Below are 23,209 nucleotides of genomic sequence, written 5' to 3' on the forward strand. Positions count from 1 at the left end.
AATTGATAATTTTGTCAAATAGTTGGAGATCTTGTCAATTTGAACAGTTACTTGTTAAAATAAAACGAAAACCTTTCATTTTGATAAGATTGTTAGTTCAAAGTGATAATAAACCTAATCATATTGAACAGTATATCTCATCAAAACAAACGAGCAGGGATTCTATTAAAAAATATGAATAGTGCGAAATTAGAGTGTATGCTTGTAGAATGTTGACGAGTGAGGGCGATAGTCTAGGCAGTAGCTGCTATGATGTTTAATTCCAAGATACATGCTTTTGCGCAGACTGATTCAATACATGTCTCCCAAGTGAGAAGGCAGTATCCGTTCCGTTGTTCTGCTTAGCAGATACGGCGCTTTCACTTTAAACCCCTGGACACTACTGGTCATCTAACATCATTTCTGATTGGTTGATAACTTGAAATGCTCATTTCAATTGCCAATTATAACTAGGCTTTAAACTATGGTCAAAATTGCATTTGCAGATGATCTTATTAATACCCTACTTGATTGGTTTAAAATTAGACACAATATTCATTTTGGCCAATCGGCAGGTATTTCTCATAGGGTTAAAAGGAAATGTTGCAGATACGCCCGTTTGTAATAGCGAAACCACACATCAATCCGTTTGCTTTTCTGATTTCCTCAGCTGTTTTGAACAAACGTCAATATCAACAGAAATTGATTGAAGTTCATTCGCACCGTGAAAAGAAAAACGCCACTGGCGTAATTCTAGACTCCCAAAATAGCATACAATAAAACATATTAAAAATATACCAGTGGATATAAATGGGTCAGTTATGGATGGGCGACCTGCACTGGTAATGGCCAAGTGTTGAATGAACCTCTTCCCGTCATGCTTTGCTGATAAAGTCAAGACCCATTTTTCAGCATTATGATTTTATTTTGAAATCCACACGTTGTAGATAATATAATAATAAAGTTGTAAAGATACGATGTACACCAACATGGATAACTTTCTAAATATTCGTAAACAATGCAAGACTGGCATGCAGTTTTGTTACTTAGGTCTATGATTGGATCATAAATTAATAAATTTTCTTTATAAAAAGATGGATGACGGTAATTCTTGCTGAAATATTACAAAGCATTGTGGGGAGATTTTCTTCTTCGTACGGGTGCTGGTAATATATGAGCAAATGTCGTCAAAGACGGTCCGTGATTATTTTGATAAACATAAAAATCGATAAAATGTTTTCTGATGTGTAATGTTAAGACAGCTGTAAAAATTAATTTGCGTATCACGTGTTTCTAGAAGTTCTTTACCGAATGTAAAATCATTATTTTTAAATAGAGCGTTAAATATTATATATAAAATCCCTGCACCAAAAAAATGGTTTTCAAGCATTTCAACATAGAAAATTGGCGTCTGGGATTGGAGAGGATATTTTCAAATACAATGCACGTTTTCAGTATCGACTAATAAAACTATAATTGAATACCGAATTAAAACGACTAGTTTGCGTCTGACGTCAGGGCAAAGGCGCGGCGTGATTGGTTGCTGACCTGCGCAATACATAATTTTTGGTCTAGTGGACAGGACGTCATACGCAAACTAGTCTTTTCAATTCGGTCTTCAATTATACTTGAACACTTTGTCTAAACTGAGAATAAAATGCGAAGTTAAAATTGATGAACATGTTTCATTAGTTTGCTCCGTTTGTGGACTTTTCGCCAGACTTCTGTTTGATTTAGGACGAATGTCTATGGTATTAGAATAATGCTGGCTATCATTGGTAGGGGCCAGGGGAATCCAGCAGATACCGTAGAGTGTACCTTGATGAGATTGATTCAAAAAACTGAATGTGTAGTTCAATGTACAGCGATAAGCGATTGCTTCTTGGCTAATGAAATAAGATCTTATTGAGGAAGCAAGATGAAACGATCAATTGTACTGGTCACAAAGCAATGACTCAACCGTCGGATTTTAAAAAACGAGTCAAGATATTACATTCATATCACTATCAGTTACCCACAGAATTGAGACAGGTCGCATATAATGGCTTTACCGGACAAAGTCACAATTCTGTGGTTCTTTATATATATAAACATCAGGAGGTCAAATAAAGTGTTCATAGGTATAGCTGCTCGTTTGGCAAGATTATTCATTGGTATAGTGCATCGTATTGGCCTGATTCAAGTCTTCGGGTATTTGCCTTATTAAATGATAAAGCCTTTCGTAATTTACGTAAGTCTAAATGTTTTGATCCAAACGGACACAAGACATTATTCCTACTTTGGAATTTTTAGATGGTTCTTCATCTTTCATCAGCGAGAGTGAGACAGTGATGTGTGTCGATGTCATTAGGTCATGACCTTTTGACCTTAGACTAGATCACAGTCTCATAGGTTTATGGAAGTGCGTACCTGTCCTATCTTCGTTGAGAGATGGATGGTTAACTTTGATTTGTCCTGATTCCTTGTTCAAACAACCACAAGTTTCTGTCTAAGATCTTGACCTGGTCTAAGAAATTTTCCAATGTGATTCAACGATTTAGAAATAATTTTTTTATTTGGATCAACAGTTTTAAACTTAAGTCATTTAATTTTCCAACATAGATGAAATTTAATGAAAGCAGATCTGATTTGGTGTTTATTTTAGCTTTGGGAGCAGAGTGATTCAAAGATACCGGCACTCAAATTACAAATTTAAACTTTTTTTTGTGGTGTGACACACATCAACTATTTGTGGTGTGACACACATCTTCATTAGAAGAAGTCCTATTATGATGTTGTGTTGGACTTGCCCCTTTGTTGGCTATTGACGAATTTTAGCCGCAAACCCTCTGCTGTTGCATAGCATAAGACAGAATCTCGACAAAACATTGACTGGGAATCCACAAAGATTTTAGACACTGATAATAAAGATTACCCCAGTTTAGTGAGGGAGCCATCCAAATCAAGAATAAAATCGCCAGAACTAAATCCCGATTTAGAGACTGGAGTTACTATCGCCAATGGTCAACAAAAGGGCAAGTATGACATAACATCTCCAGATGGAGATGTGTATCACACATCAAAAATTCAAGGTTAGTTGAATTTGTTGCGCTGAAAGTCTGGTTAAACTTTTAGAAAAAGTATCTGTGTCGTTATTTATTTGCACTTGCTGCATTTCTACCTGTGAGGGCAGTATATGAATGTTGATTACTCCAGCAGTTAAGTAACATACTCAGTACAAAAGTTAGAAAGACTAAGATCCAGATAGGTGTACGCATGCAGAATTTTGTCAGGTGTTGAAACTGCGGGTGCATTATTGTACATTTACAGCGCAGCGAGTTCAAGTCACTGTCCTAATTACTCATTCTTAAATGTTCTTTTAAAGCACACTGACATGTGAAAAACACATTGGTGCCGCAAATAAACCTCTGTTGATTAAAGAACCTTTTTGCACTTTTACTCTGGGTTAATTCGCCAATAATGGATATGCTTGTCTAGGATCAAATGTAGACCATTTCCAATGCTAAGCTCGTGTGTGTTGCAACATATGTCACTTAATGTGGGTAAGGTTATGGGTAATGGCACATGTATACCGGCATTAATGGCTTGTTTTTAGGTATTTAAAAAAAAAAAAACACGAGAGGTTTAAATTGAAACTGAAGCAAGTATTTGATAGAAATGGAAGCCTAATAGTTTAGTTTACATTTTTGTTTTCGTTAATGTTTTAGAAATTGCTTCATAATCAGCTACCTTAGACTATATTTATAAATATGCATTTATAAATACGCACGTGACCCATGGCGCCAAGAAAAGGACATTGAAAAGGATAGGAACTCCTCAGATAATATCATCACATTTAAGTATTAATTGAATAGCAAAATTATTACACATGGGAATTCCGAATTTGTAATATATTACCAAAAACAATATTTTGAAAGTATTTGCCGACGGAAAAAAATATTTATCGACAGAAACGATTGCAATATAATCACAAAGTTGAACAAAATAGACATTGCACATTCTGTCGTTGTTTACCGTCTTTGTAATCAAATGTACAGAAAGACCACCCGCTATGTAGAAGTTCATTTCGAGACCTACTGCCTACAAGTTGTTATGGCACCACGGAGGCGGTCATGTGTGTATTTATAAATACGTATTTATAATTATAGTCGAAGCATATACTGTATAATACCCTAAATAAAAATGTTAATACCGCGACATACTTCAATGAGATTTTGCTAGTTGCAGAATTTCTTAGTGCTCTAGGTGGTCATGTGTGTATTTATAAATACGTATTTATAAATAAAGTCGAAGCATACTGCATAATACCCTAAATAAAAAGGTTAATACCGCGGCATAATACTTCAATTAGATTTTGCGAGTTGCAGAATTTCTTAGAGCTCTACTTTAAGTCATCACTGTAAATGTTTAGAATATGAATCAGTATAATCTAATCCTAACCTAAATATTAATCATAAACCTAAAACATAACCAAAATCTATAATCCAAACCTAAACACACAACCTGTACCTCTTGGGATGGTGTAGTTAAGCTCTAAGCTCTTGCCGATATCATCGCAGATAGGATCAGCTTCCCGAGTTCTCGCACGGGTAGTCAAGACAATAAACAGTTAGTTTCATGCCCAAGAGAATTACAAGTTAGCTCAATTATTCAAAAGAAAGAGGGGCTGCACCGAGGCCTGAATTAGCATTATCCTTTTAGGTATAGCGGATAAAATAGGATGGCGCTGCACGAAGTGGGTAAAGCCTTTTGAATTTGCCGGGTTTTACCCAGATTGAATACTGCCCTCATATTGTGTACGCCATACATCATAAAGGCTTATTGCCTTATTGCGACACACTAATGCACTGACGTCTAAGCATTACCAACTGAGCTAACTTTATAGGAAATGACTGATTAATCTGGGAATAATGAATACGTATCTTGTGTTATAGATGCACATCATCATTAAGCAATGTGTTTACTTTATCAACGAAAGCAGGGCAACACCGAGATAACAAAATAGATTGAAGCTAACCCCTATCCTGATATCATGATTATCCACGGTCAAATCAACTCACATTTCCGAAGTAAACAAAAAACAAGATTGAGAAAAACGAGAAACTCGACACACTGTCAATGATGTATGACCAATCATATCAGATTCGCGCTCTAAAAAAGCAAGGCAAATGATTCTTTGTTTACATAGTGTGCTGTGGAAATAGGAAACGCGCCAATTTTGATGGCGCGAAAATGCTTTTTTACCCGCGGACGTTTACACATGGTGCTGCTTCTATACCACAGGGTTTTAAAGTGTAATGAAATCCCATATATCATGACATTTGTTCCCATCTAACAATTGTAAATACGAATGCTACTCAAAATATTTGATGTTTCTATAACGAAGCTCACATTTCACGTTTCAGCGGGACTTGAGATAGCTAAAGATGTTAACACTTCTTGATTTCTGTGTGTACGCATCAGGCCTGCAGACGCTGCAAGCGATATTATGTATGTGATTTACAAAATTCATCCTGTTGTGATGGTGATACGACTCGTAGCTTTGCCATGTTCATCGTTAACTAAACAAACGCTTTATAATCTAAAAAAAAGGTTTTTTTCTCCTCCTATATGGTGCTGCAATTTCAATTCACAAACTTGATGTTAAAGGTACTTGAAAGCAATGCTCAAAAACGGTTTAATTGTCTTTTGTTGGCGCTTGAGTAAATAATTGGTCGTGATTGAGTGTTAAAACTTCCGGTACTTTATTGGAAGATGCTGACCGATCAATAATGATGATCACAAAATCAATTGTTATTGCAATTTAAAGCTTCAGACACTCAAAACTTTCATAATTCGACTAAATTGAAAATAGCGGCATGGTTTTCTGATTAGCTGCAAGTGATTAGCCCAAGTAAAGTCTGTACAAAAAGTAACTCAGCTGTTATAAATACGCCTATAGATTCAGAACTAATAATTGTTTTCACAATATTTCAACATAGAGAAGGATGATTTATTTACGCATTTGATACCCCATTCGTCAAATGTGGTTCAATATTAACAACACAGTAGTGCTTTTACAGAAAAATACCCGAATTTAAAAGTTGCAGTTTACAGCGATCAATGGTTATAATGCCAGCATTGTAAACACGTAAAGCTCGCCATTATCTTCGCGCTTGCTTCAAATCAATACAAATAACTGCAACTTTCAAATTGGGGGTATTTTCTCTTAAAACACTGCTGTACTGTCAATATTGAACAAAATTGGACAAATGGGACATCAAAATGCGCGTAAATAAATCATCCTTCATTTTATGTTGAAATATTGTGAAAACAATTATTAGTTCTGAATCTATAGGCGTATTTATAACAGCTGAGTTACTTTTTGTGCAGACTAAGTAGTGATGTATCAGGATCATAGCGATAGGTGATTATATTGCCCTACACTGGACGTACGCTGTAACTCTGCACTGCACCGTTTATTATCAGAGAATAGACATAAAGACCTGAATTTTAATTGTAATGCTATGGAAATTTCACATTATGCAGAGTTCGGGTACATTTCGCTGGCACTTGTACGATCAGTGTCTTCGAAAAGAGCGGTATTGTAATTAATCTATGATTGCACATATACACAGAAATGACAGGTGATGAGTGCAGCCTACTAGCTACTTATAGTTCAAGCCAATACATTAACAATTTGTTTTTACCTATCGCTATTGTATTTAATCATGTAACATAACAAGAAAACAAATAAAAAACCAAACACTAACCTTTATATACAAGACTTTGTAAATTTTCTAGTGATGTAAGCTTGTTCAATTCTCTTGAAGTTTCGTTACCAATCTGAAACATAAAAACAACACAACGATATCAAAAGTGGTACCGTGGTAGGATATTATGTGATGAAAGCAGTGTGACCAAATCTCTGGAAGCAGGAGGATTCGTTCACTCTTATAAAAAGGTTCTAAGTACAGCCTAACAACATCTACCGAAAAGGGTTCTGGAAAGGTTAGAAAATGTCATTTAAGACCTGATAAAGAAAAGAACCATCGTGGGTTTCTTTCCATTTTCAAGAGGGCTCTACATACAGGAAAGCCAAGAACCATTTTCTTATACTGTGTTCAGTAGTTACGGTCCCAGGAAGGTATGTAGTTGTAGACTCATCTTTTCTCATAAAAACTAATTGTATCCCTAATCAAGGTGAATTTGAGTAAAAGCAAAAGAAAAGATAGGGAACAAATGTACTAAATAGATAGAAGTTTTACAAGTGACATATTCATACAGCGACTACACTGTGTTCAAGATTTTCAAAAAAACAACCTGCACGTGGAAAGAGTAAATGTTTGAAAAAAGCGCGCCAAGTCGGGAAAGTATATATAATTCAAGGTCATGTATTGACTTGATTTGAGTGAGGATTGCAGGGAAATATCCCTTCTCTTTTGTGTTAGAGGTCCCGCTTGTGTGAAGTAAATAACATCTATTCTTGATATGTACTTCATAATGCATTCGTAAGATTAGTCGCTAATCTCAAACTAAAGCTAGATTCTCTCTCTATAATTTGGAAAGGAGCAAGAAGATAAAACATAATTTTAAATAAAATATGAGAAACACCAACTAGAAACACCGCATTATGTCAAAGCGTCAGACCATTATCCTGTCATATGTTAATTATGTTTTTAAACAAGCAGATTGTATTTTTCGTGCTAAGAGTCCGGAAAGATAAAACCTCTATACCGGGACAGTTTTCTCTTAGGAAAATACAGCCTTCACAAGTAAGTGCGCTGGATTTCAGGTCACATCAGTGCCCTCTTTTCCAGGACTAGTTTTAACACTATTATCACAAACAAATGTAAAGATAGTTTTCCCTAAAGCATATATGTGTAGTCCATGTAGTCAATCAAGAGGTTTTTTACCCGTATATCTTAAAGTGGGCCTCATTGTGACTTCTTCGTGTAAGATACATTTACGTTCCCGTTTTAGAAGATAGGTGAGGATAATTTGACTTTACCAGCTGTGTCTTGTGTGCTTATTAGTATATATCTTTAAATTAATCGAAGTGCTATATTTAAATAAACCAAAATGCGCATGAACAGTTGTAATTCCTTGCAATGTGTAGGTAAATTTGGAAAAAAAGGAAGAACATTGAGTTGACTTTCTATTCAATTAATTGTTATAAAAAGTTGTGGAATGTAACATGTATACCAGTTTAGGGCATGTAGTCTTATGGCAACCAGGAGATATCACCAAGAGTTAAATCGACCAGTAATACTGGCAGTATGTGGGGATTTAATAACAATAACAATACTAAAAGCACGGACACGGAACAGCTTCCTGGACCACTTTCACAGCCCAACATTTGGCACCCAGCACAAAAAATCTCTAAGTATGCATGCATGATCCTGGCATAGATGATGAAACGGTGCTGCTTTTTTTTTTCATACACTTTCTTCAAGAAACAGGTCTTGTTCCACACTATTCCACTTACTCTTTGGGAATTTTTCTGTTGTGTCTGTTGGATAACTGATTGGTTACATGTGTTTAGAGTAGAGTATTGAAGGAAACATGTGTGTAATTTTGGTTCATCTTGATGGACAGGATTTTAAGATATAACCTTGTGAAAAATTGTAAGTTTCTTTTTGAGCTCAGTTTATTACGACTTTCAGTTTGATTGTGTTTTTGCCAACATCCCGTGTACCAATGCAGATTGTTTTTTTTATTTTATCAATATTGTTTTTCAGTAACAGAATACTTCATAACCAATTAAGGGAAACACCAACAACAAACACCGTAGTATGTCATAGTGTCAGACTATTATCTGTTTATGTTTAAAAAGCAGATGATATTTTTTGTGACGTGCTAAGAGCCCGGAAAGCTAAAACCTCTATACCGGGACAGTTTTCTCTTAGGAAAACAAAGCCTTCAAAAATAAGTGCGCTGGATTTCAGGTCACATCAGTGTCCTCTTTTCCAGGACTAGTTTTAACACTATTTTCACAAACAAATGTAAAGATAGTTTTCCCTAAAGCATATATGTGTAGTCCATGTAGTCAATCAAGAGGTCTTTTACCCTTATATCTTAAAGTGGGCCTCATTGTGACTTCTTCGTGTAAGATACATTTACGTTCCGGTTTTAGAAGATATTAGCAAGGAGGATAATTTGACTTATCAGCTGTGTGACGTGTGCTTTTTAAAATCATTTTTGAATCGCATTAATTTGCATAGGAAAACGGGATTATTTATTTTCTATAAATTGAGGAATTAATGTAAAGTGTACCAGTCGAGAGATATGCAGTTTATTTAACTCTGTAACAGTGTTAACTGGCTCTGTTGACTAGGATATGTGTCGACCGTCATGTGCTGACCAAAAAGCAAAACATACTTAATATGGACTTTTACAGCATTAGATTTCATAGTCGCGCGATCATTCATCTAGGTTTCTAATCTTTCTTATTTTACTTCACTTAATTATCTATGCTCTTGAAATAATTTTGCAAAATAAGAAAGTGCAAATCCAAATAAATGTAAAACAAACTTATACATTGTAAAGCTAGCCTACAATATTAAGTCACGCATCTCTTTGAATAAAATATCTTTTTATCCTTTCCACTCTCTCATTATATTGTTGTAAGATACTGTCCGGGCATGCAGCATGTTTTAACCTAATAGATTTAAAACTCTAACGGCGGATGGACATTGGCAGACATGTGCAGGCCGAGGAGATAGCACAGCCCATGTATCTCGGGGCATGGCATCGGCACAACCTGGTGACCCAATTATTACCATCTGCATGCAAGTGAATTTTAATACGATTTCTGAGGTAACTTACACCCACTTTGGGGCAAAGGAGTGTTTACAGCGCCATGGGGTAGACGCCCAATTGTGGCTACTTTAGACAACTTTATCATGTCTGGGAAGATAGTTTAATATCGGTAAAGTACAAATGGACGCATTTATGAAGACGAATTTGAGCCATTTTTTTGCCACGGCTGGAAAATGTTTAATTTCAGTCTTCCGTAAGAAAACAAGATTGTAGATTACAAATTGGGTGCCTTTACGATGACGAGTTTGGGCAAGACTGCAGCAAAGTAGTGGCCTGGTGCACGGACCATATGACCTCAGGTTCAGACGCTTTACATTCAAATTTCTAAACTAACCATATTAAGAAACCACTGATAAATTACTTCATGATATAATTGACTTTACCTTTCCTAATCTACTGGATGTGTGACTCTGGCAATTCACGTTCTCGAAGTATAGGAACTGTGTTCTCAATATAGGGTATGAAATTCACTTGTCACTAACACTATGGACCACAATGGCCTCAACCCAATGGCATTGTCCAATAACCTCAATTAAACAATCATAATGCAAAATATGACCTTAGAGTATGAGTTTTTGTACTCAGATTTTTAAAGATCATTCTATAAATGTGCAAATGTAGTAGGGTTAAAGAACTGTGCCCTGATAGATGAGCATGTTGTGGATCCTAGTGTAAAAAGCATATCTGGGTCTGGGAGAAATATAATTTATATGTTATATTTTAGACTGTAGTACAAAACACACGGAATACTTCAAGAGAATCAATGCTATCGAGTTGTGCTTACTCAAGGTTATATTCTGTTAAATGTTGCTGATTTTCTGCCAAAACGTTTATTTAATAAGGTTGTGAATAATGAATATGATTGCATACAGTGTTTTGTTTGAATATGTCTTTTAAGGAACACGATAATATGAATAAAATAAATATTCATAAGATTATACACGGTACATAATAAATATGTGCACACGTCAGGCTATAGTAAATGTTTAATATAAGAACCCTTTTCCAGTCTTCAGTCGAGTGCAAGCAATTAGTATAATTGGTACAATCATGTTTAGGTTAGTAAATTCATTTATTCAATTAAATATAATTATGTTAAATAGCTATAATAATGAACCATCATATTGATTACATAGTTACATGTTGAATATGTTAATAAACTCGTCGCACTACGGCTAAGTCAACATTTGGTAAGACAAGTAGGTAACTCAAGAGTCTTGCTATTTAATTAGGGCCACAATTAGGTTAATTATCTATGTCTTAACCCTGAAATGATCGAAACTTCTGGGCCTCATAATTGCTCTATTGTAGGTTTTAAGTGGATAAAAGTATACGTATTTAGAATAGCAAAGACTTCACAAATCCCTCTATATCTAGTTTTTAAAAACTTAATTACTGAAGACTTGTTTTGTGATATTACCTGCACAAAAATTGGTAAAACAAAACAAAAAACAAAAGCAAAAGAAAAGAAAAGAAAAGAAAAGAAAAGAAAAGAAAAGAAAAGAAAAGAAAAGAAAAGAAAAGAAAAGAAAAGAAAAGAAAAGAAAAGAAAAGAAAAGAAAAGAAAAGAAAAGAAAAGAAAAGAAAAGAAAAGAAAAGAAAAGAAAAGAAAAGAAAAGAAAAGAAAAGAAAAGAAAAGAAAAGAAAAGAAAAGAAAAGAAAAGAAAAGAAAACAGGTTTTTCAGTATTTTTGCCCTAAACAAAGATGGATTTGTTAAGTCTTTGCCATTCTAAATATGTATACTTTACTTTAGACTAACATGTTAGCAGTTATGAGGCCCAAAAGTGTATATGTGACCCGTTCTGACAAAACCAAGAACAAGTCGCATTTTTGGCATTTCATGATTTAAATCAAAATGTAAGCACGGGACAATAAGCTTCAAAATGATACCAAAATTATATACATAGCATCAATACTTTTCAAGATATGGATAATTTTGTAAATGATACCTTGATATTTTTGCCGAACTGCTATTCTGAGAGATTGGCTAATTAGTTTCCCGTTTTACACATTAAAAGACCGTTTTAAAAGTTGCACCTGAGTCCCCTTTAACAAACACATGAATAGACGTGGCCTACTGTGTTGTTTGAGACCTGACTCCTATGGAGGTCGTGCATCTTGAACTCGCCACCCAAAAAGTGTGGTGATGTTACATTTTCCCAAATTCGACTCAAATTAAATGATGATATCTCTGCCAAGCAAGAAGTTATTGTCATGCTTGTGGTCTCATTTTATTGCTAAATAAAATGCACTTTGGTGGGGGATGTGGTACACACAAACTCTATGGGATTTATATTTTTAGTGCATAATCTGCTTCTGTAAAGGCTGTAAATTGAATTTTGACTCTATTTAGCATCTAAAAGACTCATGACCTTACAGCTAAACAATTCTACTAATTGTTTTTAATCATTAATGATTGGTTTAGTCTAGAAAATACAAACTTTTACATACAAAACTACCTGATTTCATAAAAGTATTTAGGGGGGGGGAGACTTATAATAATAATCACATTTCCAGTATTTTTTGCCAGTTCGTTGACTTTTCGCATATTTCGCTCCAATAATATTTTGAAATCGTATTTACAAAAGATTTATTACACTCATATTGAGAGGCAAAATAAATGATCATTGCTTGTTGAATATATGTTTAAATTCATTGCAATCTGATCTGGATAAAGTCGTCTTTACCCATATTTGCTTTCAAAATCTCAAGATATATGGTCAGACCATAATGGTCATATGAATGGCAAATAAAAACTTCAAACTGAATTATTCCTTTTTATTACCAATTACAAACAAGATATATAAATGGTAAAAAAACATTAAACTGGATGATTCATTTTTATTACCAATAATATATTATAATGAAAGACAAAGATAAAAAGACTAGTTTGCGTCTGACGTCATCTGTCAATCAAACTCCGAGCACGGTTTGTTTACAAGTGTCGTGATGATATGAGTTGCTGAACACGGCAGTAAAACCGGGCGCCTTATTGTTAATTTTGCACCGTTAAACATACAAATCATCTCAAAAGTTAGGTCTTTATACTAGGAAACTTTCTTTGGTGAAGGCACCATGTCAACAATGCCTAGAAAAGTTGCTTTTTGCCTTGTAAGAGTACGTAATTTTTCGAATTTTTCGCCATTCACTGCTATTCCTTTTCTCCGATTGGCACCAGTCAGATGAATCGACCTTCCTTATACGCGCTATTGGCCAATCAAGGATCGTAGAGAATTTGATTGACAGTGACGTCAGACGCAAACTAGTCTTTTTTATCGTTGTCTTTCATTATAGCTGCGTCAATTATATATATATTGCCGACCTGAGTAGTGTAAATTGGTAAGATTCAATGCAATATAGAAATCGGTAAAATTTGGATTGGTCGTGATTAGCAGTGTTCAATGGGCTATTCCAACTGAAATCCGCACCCCTTATGAAAGACATGTCCTTAATCTTCCACACAGGAAGTGTAAATTTCAAATGGAGTCGCCCATTTAGGTACCCCATTTGATATTCACATCCACTGTGTGGGAGATTAAGGTCATGTTTTCCATAGGGTGTATGAATTTCAACTGGAATAGCCCAATCTGGTAAGTTTACCACACACCATCACATATTTAGTTGTAATGATTTAAAGAAATATGATCATTGCATAGAGTATATATGCGAGTTACAAATTTCACGGACTGCGAGTGTCAGCCGTAAAATTATGATCCCATCATAGCTGTGGTCAAACACCGAGTCGCTCTTGTAAAGATAAAATGACGTTTTCATTAGTACACATATTTTCTATGGTACTGCTATTTGGTAATGTGGTATCATCGTAAATATCAGAATCGCAAGATCTGCGCAACTGTCAAACCTAGAATATTCTGCCCCTGGTGTACCACGGAGGAAAAATTAATTTTGTTGAATTAAATTTTTTGAAAACAAGGAAAGATATGTATAATACAAAGAAATATGATAAGTAGAGAAAGTAGCACATGAATTCAATGTTTTAAGTGGGTACTACACCCTCGATAAATGTGTGCCTATTTTTGCGTTTTTCTCAAAAACTAATAACACAGTGGTAACAAAAGTTATATATATTATAGGGGCAAGGAATCCAATTACTACACTGAAATTTCAGTGACCCAAGACAAGTGGTTTGTTATTTATGATAAGAAATAAGGTACAGCTAGCATGTACCTCGTTTCCTATCATATATACTAAACCGCTTGTCTTGAGTCACTGAAATTTCAGTGTAGTAATTGTATAATTTGTATTCCTTGCCCCAATAATATACATAATTTTGATTGCCAGTGTGTTATTATTTTTTGAGCAAAATGCAAAATTAGTCACAAATTTACCACAGGGGTGTAGTACCCCCTTAAGTAATCTCTTGCTCTAATAAGTAGAAATAGACCACGAATGTGCATGGAGTCAATATACACAGCGCCCGCAAGAGTCGAGACAATTGAAATAAGATATTTGAACATCATGTGTATCTGAGCACATTTAATAGCTTTAAATGCTCTACTGATTGATCAATGCTGCAAATAAATGGGTTAATGTGATTAAAACATATCATGTTTTTGTAATTTGTTTTAATACTTATAATGTAAGTTTCCAATAACAGAGTCGATTGCCGTGTTCGTATGTGACGCATGTCATGCATATGGTAAGTGGTTCTGAATTCGACTCCCTTGCTTTTTGCTCGCATGGAGACTTCTGTTTTGAAGAGAAACAAACAAACAAGTAAGTCCTAATAGATTTGCTATTTTTAAGACGAAAGCACCATTGTGGATTATCCATTACGGTGTGGAAAATGTACTAGTGCATTGTATTGAGGCAAAACAACCTGTATATTAAAAGCCTCTCTATGTTTCGCAAGAATAATAGCTCGTAAGGTGGGGGGGGGGGGGTACCGACCGCGATTGGTGAGGGGGGGAGGCACCGGGCCTGATTGGGGTGGGCACAAGCCGTTTTTGGACAACTTTCCTGTGGGATTTTCTAAATTGTCAAATCGATCATTCCCCCGTGGACCTATGACGCTATGCCACTGAACTGTAAGATCGACCCCTGGTAAGACCGTATCCTCCACCTTGTTTATCTACTTGAAAAATCTAACCCTTAAAAGGATTTAGGAATATCTCGTATTTTCTTTATTGCAAGAGATAAACGGTTTCGTATTTAGATTTAAAAAAAAAGGATTTGAAAATTGGAGCAGGAGTCTTAATTCCACTGGCGTTAGATTTTATAAGTATCTTTAAGTATGAATAACACATCTACAGCTGGTCCAGTCTATTCACATTCAACTTCATGAAAACCGTTCAATTAACGAACGGATGTTTTTCTTACGTTAGGCTTGCTAACCTGATTGATGCTACTTCTATCTGAACAAATTTTCACTTTATACGTCTATAATTAACACCCCAAGACGACTTTTTGTGACTAAATAAAGATGTTATTCATGTGCAAGAATTGGGTTTATTGACATCGTTGATTTTATCTAAAATAACCATATGGTTAGTTAAACAAATTCTAAAGCCCTGGGAGGATGCACATCAAAGAGCTGACAAATATTTTGATATTTAACCATGATAATGTCCTATCGAGTAAATGTCTGAAAATAGTTTCATTAATTACGAATGAACAGATACACAGGGTAAGGATGTTTTTTGATCAATCTTCGCGGGTTTTATAACATTATTTGTGTGTTGTAAGTAATTGCTTTTACCGAAATGAATTGTTACGTAAATATTTTGGTAGTTTAATACTATTTGTTTACAAATACATACTGTTTAAAGTGCAAAATGTGCAAAAGCGCAAGAAACAGAATTTTTTTTATTATTGTGTCTTATTTCAATAGTCACAATTAGATTTCACCCTAACACCTTCAAGTGCAAAACTCGATTCAACTTTCTGAATATTTTTCATAATGTCATATGTATTTATTCCCTCCAGGCAATAACCATGCTCTTATTTCTTTCTTTTTCTTCAATTAAGTATCAATTCTAAGTGCTGAAACGTAACCCCTGAAGTGTGCAGTAAATATGTCCAAGTTCTAAGCTCGTATGCTATCAAAGACTACGCTGTACGACCGCTGGAATTTCAATTGGACATTAATTGTAATTGGACATTGAACTTCTTTTAAATTCATTCCATGGTTGGTTAACTATTCTCAGGCATCATTGTAAATGATCAAGGATGCATTTGGTGTAGAGGAATATATTGAAGCTAGATGACCTAAAGAAGGACACAAACAACACAAGAGTTTCAACTTCAGCTGATGCCAAGGTTTCAGTTTCAAGCTAAGGAGAGAATCTTGAGACCGATCACAAACAGACCACCATCTTTCATACATGTAATGAAATATCATTTTGTCTTGAGAAAACCAAAACCAAAACAAACCAAAAACACAAAAATAAACAAACAAACACCGGAATGTTGACATTTCAAAAGGTTTCAACAGTTATACAATGTACATTGTTTACATTCTACACACGAACACAGGAATCAAATATTGGGTAAAATTCCCGGGAAAGCTTAACAAGGTAAGCGTTTGTATTTCCTTTTCTTTGACCGTATCAATAAAAGATCCTGTTCAATTAGACTACAAAAACTCATTCTAGTTTATGACAAAATTAGTCCCCTTTGGTGAAAACTGCCCACTGCCCACAAAACATTTGAATAGCCTTAGCGAGTAAAACGGCTTCACTCTCTTTACCTGTTCGATGTTTCAGATACCAAATACCAAATGGAGCACCTCAGCTATGTTTTGCTGATCAATGACGTCACGAAAAGTGGCCTGGAAGCCTGAACCTTTCTATATTGTCTAATATTCTTTTACGTAAATAGTCTTTGCATTAAAAGTACAACCCTTCTAACGGAAGTATCTCTCAGGCTTCGTCATCCGCCCTATATCAAGAACTTCTTTTTCCATAAACACAAGGCATTTCCAATTTCCGTACAAAGAAGAGAGTTAATAAAAAATAAGGTTTGAAGGCAATTGAAATTTTATGTGTATTTCCTGATACCGTTTGAATATTAAATATCTTAGGGGAGTTGAAGAGCTGTTTTAATTAGTTGCAGTTTTATGCATTTAATGACACGTTAGACATGAAGAGTGAGTGCCTAGGTACGCTGGGTGCAGCAACAATTCAAGCTTATCAACCTATGTGTTGTCGTCTTGTAGTATGATACTGCATACAAAGTCATTAAAATTCCATAACAGGATTGAAACTGTCATGCTAAGCGCACAATTTCTTCCTGCAAAATATACAGCATGCAAAGGAGATGGATTTGAAATCAACCCCTTTACGGTTAAGATAATAAAATGTGATTAAAACCGAAACTATGTTCTCAAGCATGACTGACTCGTGTAACACAATCCATTTAATACCTAAGTTAAAAATCTGCCGAGCCTTGTCCAAACCGCGTCTGAACTCTTTGACCATTGATTTTCCCGTGCGACGGAGAGTACAATATCGACATATCTATATCAGGGGCACTTCTCTAGGTAACAGAATACAGAGGCCCACAAATATTTAATGCGAGATTTATTCAAATAACCTCTAGGGTTGAATGTCTATTCTCGAGTCTGAAGACAGAGCAATAGCACACTCGTCGTGGGCAGAGGACCCACCTCTTAAGTACACCCTATGTCAGAGACGACACCGACGGCAGTAACTTGAATACGACAATTTTGGCCTGGAGGAGAAAAAGGAGTCCAACACGAGTAGTAAGGCATCTTCTCATGTGTTGTGGCAGTACTTGCGCTGTGCATGTTAACCGTGACAACCCTGATAATATACAGGTTGTCTTTCATGGGTACTTTAGGATTAAAGCCGTTGTATTTAGTCCTAGAAATGAATTATATTTTAGGTGAACATCCCCGTGTCAAAATTTGATATTTTGTACTTCGACGTCTTATACTGTTATACATGTTCGCTAACAGTATGTGGAATTTGTCGATGCTTGCATTTTTCTAGAAGTAAAAGCACAACATTTGTAAACGTTTAGATGTATAGGTCAAAATTGCTACCGGTAAATATGAAATACGTTGAATATCAATGGGTGTATTAAGCAACACTCGAAAGTAGAATGATAAAGAAAAACACATTATTACTTGGCAGTTGCTGGGAGAAATCTTTTCAACAGATAACTTAATTTCATTTCCAATACATTTATACCAGTAAGTGATTTACAAATAATCTATGCACGAGAAAATGCTTTATAAATAGTTTACAAGATTTTGTTGGTTGGATAATCACTGGGCCTCAGACAAATTGTAACCTGTCGCATATTAGTCCCTTAAGCTGATTATCATGTGATGCGCTATACGCATGTTAAGTTTTAAACATTTTAATACATTTATGTGGCTGCCATAATTATTATTATTTTTTTAAATATTGTATGTCTCTATTATATGGTTGTGTCTGTATCAGATTTCAGAACAAAAGCAAAGGTTGTTCATTATTTTTCTTTCACTTGATTGACATAAGTAAATAAAAAATTTCATATATATTTCAAATTTATACATTAAAATACCACTTTAAATGCCACGTTGTTTAAAACTACCTATCTTAAGGGGTGGGGTATTGGACAGTATTTATTGTGGGACATTAAAGCACATCAGACATATCGAATTGCATTTTTTGAAATTCGCAATGTAATACACATTTTATGGCAAATGATTAAAAATTGATATTTTAAATATTTAACAGTACTCGAAGCAAACTTTATAAAGCTGATAATATGTACTTAAAGTGTATGAAGCTGGGAGGAAAAGCCGACGATCAATTGAAAATTTTGACCTTTTGTATTTTTTTCCCCAAAACACCAAAACAAATTGGTCTTTTTGGGAAAAAAATCCACATCTTCAATATGAAAGGTCAAAATTTTCAATTGATCGTCGGCTTTTCCCTCCCAGCTACATACACTTTAAGAATATATCATTAGATTTATAAAATTTACGTCGAGGACTGTTATATACCAAAAATGTGAAAAATATCAAATTTTAATAATTTGTCATAAAATTTGTATTTTATCGTGAATTTCAAAAAATGAAAATTATTTGATATCAGAATGAAATTGTTCCTATTCAGAATGCAATTCGATATGTCTGATGTGCTCTCATGTCCCACACAAAATACTGTCGAAACGCTCAAAACGCTCATTCCAGATCCCTTAAGAGCACCGAATAGGTGGTTCATGATTCAACTTAATTCAGTCAGTTTTGCTACACAAAGACACGAAAGTGGCCCAAGCTGTTTAGGAATACTTTACACAATTGGCCATATCTTCGATTGTTGACCACCGATTTTATTGAAAGAAAGCTTATGTAGTAGATATATAAATGACCTATGTTTGCCCAATACTATTTTCTAAATTGTATATTTGTTTTGTTAAAACCTGTACTGTAAGTTACTATACATTTCAAACCTTTGCAATAAAGGTATATAATTCGCGTCTCGCTGAAACTTTAAAGGGGCTTAGTCAAGGTTACGATAAAGTTTAATACCAGCAATCTTGACGTAGCAGTCTCTAAGTAGCTTTAAAGCTTATAAAACAGTAAAGACGATTTTCTGTATCTTTTCCATATCTAAAACTAGAGCTTCGAGTCTCTTTTTAGATCAAACAAAATACACATTAAAACTGTTTCTCTCCTGAAGATATTGCAACTGTCGTGTTTCTTCTAAGTCAAATTACACATAGTAAATTTCCTCCTTTACATCAGATGTGACTATATTTTTCCTGTTTATATTATTTTCAAAGCTCCCAAATTTCAATATCAAATTTCTCTTATTCTTGCTTCAATTATCTGATATTGTGTCTTCTTTCACTATCAGATCTGACCTTAACACCTTCAAGTATAAAATTCGATTCAACTTTCTGAATATTTTTAAAACAATCATGGAATAAACTTCTTCATACATGTCATATGTATTTATTCCCTGATGGCAATGATCACACTCTTGTTGATATCATCAAGTACCTATCACTATGGACCACAAAAGCCTAATCCCAGTGGCATAGTTCAATAATCTCGATTAAACAATCGTAGTGCAAAATTTACCTCAAGTTCCAGAGTATGAGTTTTTGTACTTAAAATTTTCAAAGGTCATGCAATGAATGTACTAAATGTATTAGGGTTAAAGAACTGCGCCCTGATAGATGAGTATGTTGTGGATCCGAGTGTGTCTTTTATGAGTCCTCTGTTTAGATCTTTTTCTTTCTTGTTTTCAATTAAGTATCAATGCCAAGAATTGAAACATAACCCCTAAAGTGTGCAGCTAGTAAATTTCCTAAGATATAGGCCTAAGCCGTATGCTATTAAAGACTATGCTGTACGACCGCTGGAATTTCAATTGATATCAATTGTAATTGGACATTGAACTTCTATTAATTCATTCCTGACACAACCATAGTTGGCTAGCTATTCTCAGGCATCATTGCAAACGAGCAAGGATGTATTTGGTGTAGAGTAATATATTGAAGCTAGATGACCTAAAGAAGGACACAAACAACACAAGAGTTTTAACTTCAGCTGATGCCAAGGTTTCAGTTTCAAGCTAAGGAGAGAATCCTGAGAACGATTACAAACAGGTCACCATCTTTAATACATGTAGTGAAAGGCCAGTTTTCTCTTGAAAAACAAATCCTAGTAATGTACACATTTCAAAAGATTTCAACAGTTATACATTCTTTAAACTAATACAGGACTCAATTGTTGGGCAAAATTCCCGGGGAAATAACTTCTCCTGTTTCCCCTTTTGAAATATGTTACGATGGAGAAATAATTGTTGAGAACATGAAAGTGTTTTTTTTTTCACAGAACTAGTTAGTGATTAAAATGGAAGAAATAACCTTAACATCAAGTGGGAAAATAAAAGATCCTGATCAATTAGACTACAAAACCCATTCTAGTTTATGACCAAATTAGTCCCCTTCGGTGAAAACTGCCCACTGCCCACAAAATAGCTCAATAACCTGAGCGAGTAAAACGGCTTCGCCCTCTTCGATGTTTCAGAGGTCGATGTTTCAGAGCATACAAAATGGATCATCTCAGCTTTGTTTGGTGATCAATGACGTCACGGAAACTGACTTGGAAGCGTAAACATTTCAATACATTATTGTCTTATATTCTCAATCAAGATTATTTTACGTAAATAGTCTTTGCAATAAAAGTACCACCAGTTTAACGGAAATATCTCTCGGGCTTCGTCATCCGCCCTATATCAAGAACTTGGTTTCCATAAACACAAGGCATTCCCAATTTCGGTACAAAGAAGAGATTTAATAAAATAAGGTTTGAAGGCAATTGAAATTTTGTGTGTATTTCCTGCTACCGTTTGAATATTTTAATATTCATCTTAAATATTTTAAAAACATCTTAGAGGATTTTGATAGCTATTTTAATTAGTTGCAGTTTTATGCATTTGATGACACGTTAGACATGAAGAGTGAGTCCCTAGCTACGTTGATGTGTGCAACAACATTTCCTCTTCTCTTCTCTCCTCTCCTCTCCTCTCCTCTCCTCTCCTCTCCTCTCCTCTCCTCTCCTCTCCACTCTCCACCCACTCCTCTCCTCTCTCTCCTCTCCTCCTCCCTCTCCTCTCCTCCTCCTCTCCTCCCTCCCTCTCCTCTCCTCTCCTCTCCTCTCTTCCCCTTCTCTTCTCTTCTCTTCTCTTCTCTTCTCTTCTCTTCTCTTCTCTTCTCTTCTCTTCTCTTCTCTCTCTTCTCTCTCTTCTCTTCTTCTCTTCTCTTCTCTTCTCTTCTCTTCTCTTCTCTTCTCTTCTCTTCCTGTTGGTTATTTAAAATGCACAATAATTGGAATACAGAACCATATAAACACATCCAAACATTTATTAACAACCTTTATTACGAGGCAATGCCTCAAAATCTATTCATCGAATTTTAAAACTGAAATACCAAAAAGGCAGTTTTATTTTTTTCCTTAATAGAACAAAATGTGTTGTCATGGTGACCTTTTGAATTTAAAATGTTTTTCCCTCACAAAAATGAAGATTTAAAAGTTTTAATTCTGCAACTGTTTTCATTTTTCAAAGTGTCACCATGGCTACAAATTGTAAGCTATCCAGAAAAATGAGGTATTAAAATTTGCATAACTAAAATGGGCTTCTTTTTGCTATTTCATAGATTTTGAGTTATTGCCTTAGAGGGTGTAATTACATTTTAGGACGTGTTTAGAAAAAGGCAAACAATAACAATATGATAAATGGAACATTTTTCTTGTTCCTTTGACTTACTACCATGCACGTCTAGTCCTTAATTTATCATCACTCTCAGGTTTATCCTTTTACTTAATTTCCTTTTCTCTTCTTTCTTCCTTTTTTGCGTCCTCTTAGTGCATCTACATACGGGTTTTATAATACATTATTAAAGCAGTTGGCTCTTCACTGAACCTTGTCTTTTACTGTTTCAGTCACGATCTTTCACTTTCCTCCAATTCTTCTCTCAGATGTAATTCACTCTTTCTTTTAGCAAGAGACATGCTCGGTAAAAAGCATTGATCATGCGGGAAGTTATTTTTCTTTGTGGATATCCACTTACTGCGTTGTATAACGCATTGGTTCACATCGTGATTGTCTTAAAGAGAAGACACATTAACTGATCAGAATGGCGCATTTGGGAACTACAGACGCTTTTAAGCTTAGGTTTAATGTGTATACACATTATATCAGTGTGGGTGGACATGGATCTATTTTTGTATTGTTATTCTAGGTACACGTGATGTATCGTAAAACATCGTATGACATCTTTATTAACAGGGTGTGTATTTGTGCAAAGTCCTATACATTATATAAGAAAATTCAAGGCATCCTCTTGTATCATTTTGATCCTTGATGTGTTTTGTGTCCTCGTCCGTTGGATTCACCATTCCTATACATATCAATCCTTTGGATCTTACATTAAAGGTATAATAACTATCGTCTTGCAAAAACCTGAAAGGAGCTTAGTCAATGTTACGCAGCGCAGTTTAATATCTTGATGTACTTTCATGTTGTAATGTCTTGCAGTGACAAATTCATTGCTTTCCATGTCTAAAACTAGAGATGCGAGTCTCTTTTTTAGATCAAACAAACGGACACGTTATAGCTGATTTATGTATCGATGAGAGCACGACGCTAGTTTTAATGTTCTAATTAATGGGGAAAAAAGTCGCTAGTTCTCTTGTTCGAGAACGCTTTGTGTACAAATCAATAGGCATGCAATGAAGCAACTTTTAAATTTTGAATCTTCCGTGGATTTTTGGATCATCGTGTTTTTATTTCTTGAACAATTTCAACGAATGAATCAAAGTAGAACCTAAGAGTACAGGTATTGCCTGCTTGTTTGAATTTGTAATTTGTTACTTGTATTTGTTTATGATTTATGGAGGTAAACATAAACAAAACAATGCTACCAAATTCTCCATATCCA

At 34.9% G+C, this 23,209-nt stretch overlaps 1 protein-coding gene across 1 annotated transcript in view; it reads right to left on the reverse strand.

Annotated features, from left to right (window-relative positions):
• Positions 1-23,209, reverse strand: part of LOC140161082 (carbonic anhydrase-related protein 10-like) — a 293,957-nt gene that overhangs the window by 11,754 nt on the left and 258,994 nt on the right. The window contains 1 exon segment of the mRNA XM_072184469.1: positions 6,732-6,804. Coding sequence (XP_072040570.1) covers positions 6,732-6,804 — 73 coding nt within the window.

This window comes from Amphiura filiformis, chromosome 9 (genome assembly GCF_039555335.1).
Source record: "Amphiura filiformis chromosome 9, Afil_fr2py, whole genome shotgun sequence".
In the NCBI taxonomy this organism is placed as follows: Eukaryota; Metazoa; Echinodermata; class Ophiuroidea; order Amphilepidida; family Amphiuridae; genus Amphiura; species Amphiura filiformis.